Source organism: Hylobates moloch, unplaced genomic scaffold (genome assembly GCF_009828535.3).
Source record: "Hylobates moloch isolate HMO894 unplaced genomic scaffold, HMol_V3 SCAFFOLD_233, whole genome shotgun sequence".
NCBI classification, from domain to species: Eukaryota; Metazoa; Chordata; class Mammalia; order Primates; family Hylobatidae; genus Hylobates; species Hylobates moloch.
This window is the reverse complement of record NW_026652508.1, coordinates 24,160-29,948: the sequence shown is the minus strand read 5'-3', so window position 1 is coordinate 29,948 and position 5,789 is coordinate 24,160. Positions and strand designations below refer to the sequence as shown.

Here is a 5,789-nt window from a genome sequence, read left to right as displayed (position 1 = left end):
TGCACTCTGGAGTCAGGGACCCTGCTGTTAGGGTGCTCTATGGGTGCCGCCCTCAGCAGGGCTTTGGAATGTGGAAGAGACTGAGAGGCAGAGCCAGCCCTTGGGACAGAATAGGGACAGTTCCTGGGGCCATCCAGGGGACAAGGGAGTCAGGGGCCCTGGAGGGCTCATTCTAAATTCTACAACTCTCTGACTAGGAGCAGAAGCTGTGTGTCTACCCACTGCTGGAAATCTACCAGCAAGACCAGATCCATTTCATGTGCCGCTGGCGTGGCTGGGAGACATCCAGGTACCTGAGGTGGATGAGACAGAGCAGACATGGTGGGGGCTTGTGGAGGCCAGGGAGGCCCAGGTGGATGGCACAGGTACAGAAGGCAGGGTGTGAGGGTGGGGCCCTCCTGGAGCTCCTGTCTTCTGGACTCCGGGGGCTTGGGTGAGGAGGCTCTTCCCTCTCTGAGTTGGCACTGTGGGTGTCAGGCTATGCTTGGCAGAGGGAGGAAGGAGATCCGCCTACCCAAGGACCCATCTGTGGAGTTGCCTGTTTCCAGAAACATGGATCTGCATAGATGTAGATTCACACACATTATTACCTCCTGGCAACACAGCTACAAGGACCCTGCCTGGATTCCCTTTAGAGGCAGCAGGAGGACTCTTGGAAACAAAGATCACAGACAGATGGATGCTCATGGGAGGGGGCCGAGGCTGCTCAGGACAGGGGTCCCTTGGGTGAGGCTCAGCAGGAAGTCAGATTGGCACTGGATCTGGAAGGGAAGGATGGGAGCAGAGTGTTCTCCTGTCACTCAATACAGGGCCCTCCCCAGAGCCAGCTGCTTTCTTCCTGCCAGGGAACAGCCGGGGAGCTTACAGAGAACCAGGAGACCATCCCCTGTGCCTTCCACCAGGGCCACTCCTCACTCCAGGTGGCAGTGCAGTTCCCCAGTTCCAGGCTGGAAGGCTGCTTGCCTGCCCCCTCTCTGCCAGGATCCCTGTGACCCCAGGCTGTCCCAGGCACCAGGGGGTCTGCTGGTTCCATCCCAGAGGGTCTCAGGGAGCCTTATTCTTGGCCAACCTGGTGGAGTCCATGATTTCTAGGCATGATGCAGGGCTGTGGGGAGAGGAGCTCTCCCTCCTCCCCTCCTTTAGCAGATGCTGCCAATCTAGTCTTCAACAGCCAAGGTCACCCTAGGGAGAGATGTGTCAGCCAGGCTGGGCAGGAGGGTACTGGGAGCAGCCTCTACTCCCTAGGGGCCTGTGTCCAACACAGTTAACTGTATCTGCCCCTTAATGACCTCCATGGGGTACAGCTCCCATCTGCCTGGCAGTGCCCGGAAGACACTCTTCAGTGCCCCTGCAGTGGGCACAGAACGTGGCACAAGGTCAGCAGGTTCAGGCAGCCTCCAGGGCAGGAAGACCGAGCACCTTCCCTTTCCTGTGACCTCCCTCTGCTGCCTGCCTCCCCCTCCTTGGCCCAGCCACCCAGCTTCCTTCTGTCCCAAACACCACCTGCCAGGGGCAGGGAAGGACCACTTGGCACCTACCACAGCTGGCTGCAGCCGCAGCTCCACACTCACCAACTCCTCAGCATGTTTTCCTCCCCTCCAGTTCACCCACCCATGCCCTGATGTGGGTGCCAAGGGGTCTGCCCACCTCTGACAGGGCCCGTCCCGACACTCCAGGAGGACTCTGGGTGTTTGCCCACCAGGTGCATGCCCCTGACACAGCAGGTGGTGGTGGGTGCATGGAGGGTGCCTGACTGCCCAAGGCTTGGCCTGTCCCTGCCTGCCTCCCTGTGTGGCCCCAGCTTGGGCTGGAGGTAAAAGGGGGTGATTAGCTGCCTTGTGCCTGTTATGACATGAATGTATGGTTGAGCTCCAGAAAGGAGGTGAAAATTTGTTCTTCTTGCCCTGGCTGTGGGCAGAGGGGGAGAGAGGGAGGGATTGGGGTGAAGGTGGTAGCTTTTCATTCCCTGCCCCAGTGGCCATAGAGATTGAGGTGGGGCCCTGCCTTGCCTGGTATCTTCTCCCCAGGGACGCAGGCACAGGACTTTGTCTACTTTTGTTTTGATCCTAGTGGACTATAGAGCTGCCACTTCCCTGCCTTGGACTCCACCCCCACCCTCCCTTTTTTTTTCTTTTTAGGCAAGGTCTGGCTCTTTTGCCCAGGCTAGAGTGGTGCAGTGGCCAGATCTCCACTCACTGCAACCTTCACCTCCCAAGCTTAAGCCATCCTCCCACCTCAGCCTCCTGAGTAGCTGGGACTACAGGTGTGCACCACCACGCTTGGCTAACTTTTCTATTTTTTGTAGACATGGGGGTTTCACCATGTTGCTCAGGATGGTCTGGAACTCGTTAGCTCAGGCAATCCTCCTCCCTTAGCCTCCCAGAGTGCTGAGATTACAGGCATGAGCTGCCACGCCTGGCTATGCTTCCTTTGCTTGAAGTGTACATATGTCCCCAGGGGCTGTCCGCATCTCAGCAGGCTGAGTCCTGGCCTGAAGGAGGCATCTCTAGGCTCTTTCCTCTGAACACTCCTAGCCTAGGAGCTGGCTGGTAGGAAGTGGCATGCTGGGAAGCAGGCGTATTCCTGTACCCGGGGTCCCAGGAGAGCCACTGGGTGGGTGGGCAGACAGAACATCCAGTTTAATAGGGCCATGGAGAAACGAGCCCTCTCCTCTGCTCTTTTCAGGCCTGCAGCACCCCGGGCACTGATGATTGTTTAAGGAACAGTGAGAGCCTAGGATTCTGCCCCCTGCAGAGGTAACTACCCAAACTCAAATCTCCCTCAGCTCCCCTCCACCTCACTCACAGGCCTCTGCCCTGAGGGCCACACCTGGAGCCTCAGGAAGAGGAGGGCCCCGGGCCAGGAGCCTGGGCTTCCACGACTCACCTTGCCTCTGCCAGTAGCGTCCAGAGGGCATATTCTGGAGGCTGAGTGTGTGGAGGTGGTAGGGAAAGACCCCAAATTCCCCCACCCCCAAATTCTCCCACCCCCAACCTAAGCCCCAGCTGAGGCTGAAGGAGAGCCCCAGGCTGAGTCCAGGTGACAGGCAGACCCCAGCTGCGCCTGGCTTGGGCTCCATTGACATGGAGACATTTTCTTTTCTTTTTTTTTTGAGACCAAGTCACGCTCTGTCGCCCAGACTGGAGCACAGTGGCATGATCTTGGCTCACTGCAAGCTTGGCCTCACAGTTTCAAGCGATTCTCCTGCCTCAGCCTCCTCAGTAGCTGGGACTACAGGCGCGTGCCACCATGCCCTGTAGAGCCACCACATCTGGCTAATTTTTCGTATTTCTAGTAGAGATGGGGTTTCACCGTGTTAGCCAGGATGGTCTCAATCTCTTGACCTCATGATCTGCCCGCCTCGGCCTCCCAAAGTGCTGGGATTACAGGCATGAGCCACTGCACCCAGCTATGGAGACACCTTCTGTAATGTTCCACAGTTGCCCCTCTCCCCCCACACAGGAAGGGGGGCACAGCCACTGTCTCCCGATCTGGATTCCTGCACACAGTGGGTCTGAGCCTGGGTTCCCCCTTGCCACCCCCACTGCATTCAGTGCCTCTGATCTAGGGAGATGGACCCAGGGGTTGCTCCTGGACAAGGCAGATGAAGGAGCTGCTTGCCTGGAGGACGCATTGCGGATGGAAGGAGCAGGTTAGAAGGGGTTTGGGCCATCAGCCCAGCTCAGCACTGGTTTGGGGCTCCCCAGCCACCAGCAGAGTGGTCCCCTTTGCTGTCTTGTGGCTCAGGAAGCACCAGTCGATGGGGGTGGGGTGGATAAGGGTTTCTCAGGGTCGACCGAAACACAGGGGTAGAAAGCCCTGACCGGGTTCATCCCAGCTCCCACCTCTGTGCAGCGGGTTGAGTGTTTCTGGGGACTTCTCCATCCTGCTCGTGCTTCAGTCCCTCCTCAAGCGGGGACTTGGTTTGGGCCAGGGCAGGGGCACTCTGTGTGGGGAGGGTGGAGAGGGGGCTCCTGCTACACTCTGCAGTCCTCATGCCCTGTGGGTGATGTTCTGTAGCTGGCCCTGGACTCAGCTCTCTCCAAGCCTGAAATGGGGGTGGTGGAACGTAGGGGTGTCTCTCTGTTCTCCCTCAGCTCCTCAAGGCAGGGCTGAGTGGCCCTTAATAGGAATGGGGGAAGAGCAGCAGGCTTTATGGAGGTGCAGGGAGCTGAGCTAGTTCAGCATGGGAGGAGGAGTGCACAGCCACTCGCTCCCTCCCCGTCTTTTTATCTTTTTTTTTTGTTGAGACAGAGTGTCACTCTGTCACCAAGGATGGAGTGCAGTGCACGATCTTGGCTCACTGCAACCTCTGCCTCCTGGGTTCAAGCGATTCTCATGCCTCAGCCTCCCCAGTATCTGGGATTACAGGCGCATGCCACCATGCTCGGCTCATTTTTTTGTATTTTTAGTAGAGACAGGGGTTCACTGTGCTGGCCAGGCTGGTCTCAAACTCCTGACCCCGAATAATCCACCCGTCTTGGCCTCCCAAAGTGCTGGGATTACAGGCGTGAATCACCGTGCCTGACCTTCCCTCTGCCTTTTTCCCACTGACCCATCAGGGCAGAAGGTAGCTGCAGTGAGCGCCCTGGGACCAGGTGGCCGCATTCTTGATGACTGTGCTGTGTGTGCGGAGCTGCCTCTTCCTGGAGGAGAAGGCGGAGTGGACCTGGCTAACCTGGGCTCCCTTTTCCTGGCCACAGGAGCTGACATGATGAGTGACACGAGTTCTGGAAGCTTGGAGGTGAGCCCTGGCAGCCGGGAGACTTCATTTGCCACCGTGTCACCTGCAGAGAGCGGCCTCAGCTGGGAGGATGGTGACACCTGCAGTGAGTGCAGCTACAGCGGGTCAGGCGCCAGCGGCTCCTCTTTTGAGGAGCTGGACCTGGAGGGTGAGGTGCTCTTGGAAGAACCACGGCTGGACCCTGAGACTGAGCTCTTGCAGGCTACCAAGTGGCCCTGAGAGCCCAGTACCCTGAGAAGAGCAAGGAGTAACCCATGACCAGCCCCCTCCTGCGGGGCAGTGCTGCGGAACCCAGTAGACTCTCCAGCCATCTTCCTCCTGCCCCTGGGGGTGAAGGGTTCCCAGGGGACCTGACTCCCCCTGCTCTAGGCCTCTTGTGAAGCCTTCTCCTCACTGCCCTTTAGGCTCCCAGGGCCAAAGCAGCCAAAGACTATTTTCTGCACCAGCCCTGTGGGCCGCCACCCCTGTTGTATCTCTTTTTCAGACCATCACTGGAGCTTCCAGGACCCAGAATAAAACCAATGACTGACTTGTTTCACCTGGATTTGGGCTGTGTATTTGTTTGACAGTTTCACCTTTGTGGGGACCCCTGTATAGACAGGCCAGGAGTAGGAAGGAACCTCCCCTCCCCAGGACAAGGAAAGGAGGGACCATGCCAGGTACCCTGGGGTGGGGGAAGAGGGGCGATGGAGATCCTCCACGTCCTGCTCTGTGACCCCCAGCGGCCAGCCACCCTCCACTGCAGCACTTTTTCACAGAGGTGGTTATATCTCTAGGATATGTTCCTTAAAGTGGGACTGCCAGATCTAAAGGTGTATGTGTGGCCATGAACAGGGTTAAGAACCCTTGCCAAGCTCCCCTCAGTGGAAGTTGTTCTCATGTATCCTCCCAGCACTGAGACATGAGAGCTGGAATGCTCTCGTTCCTAGCTTTGTATTATGGAAATTTTAAATTTTCATACATACAGAAAAGTTGAAAAACAGCAGCATGAGCACCCATGTGCCTGCACCTTGATTTAATGATTATTAGTTTTCATAAGCCGTCT

General features: G+C 57.4%; 1 protein-coding gene across 2 annotated transcripts; it reads left to right on the top strand.

Annotated features, from left to right (window-relative positions):
- Positions 1-274: 274 nt before the first annotated feature.
- On the top strand, positions 275-5,282 carry LOC131382614 (testis-expressed protein 264-like). Of its 2 annotated transcripts, XM_058434994.1 has the most exons (4): positions 275-289; positions 2,686-2,756; positions 3,569-3,652; positions 4,704-5,282. In XM_058434994.1, exons 3-4 carry the CDS (start codon positions 3,640-3,642, stop codon positions 4,961-4,963), a joined length of 273 nt encoding a protein of 90 aa, XP_058290977.1. In that variant the 5' UTR covers positions 275-289; positions 2,686-2,756; positions 3,569-3,639; the 3' UTR covers positions 4,964-5,282. The 2 variants fall into 2 exon arrangements, with proteins under 2 accessions (XP_058290977.1, XP_058290978.1); XM_058434995.1 differs by lacking the exon at positions 275-289 and having other exon boundaries at positions 2,700-2,756; positions 3,555-3,652.
- The last annotated feature ends 507 nt before the right edge of the window (positions 5,283-5,789 follow it).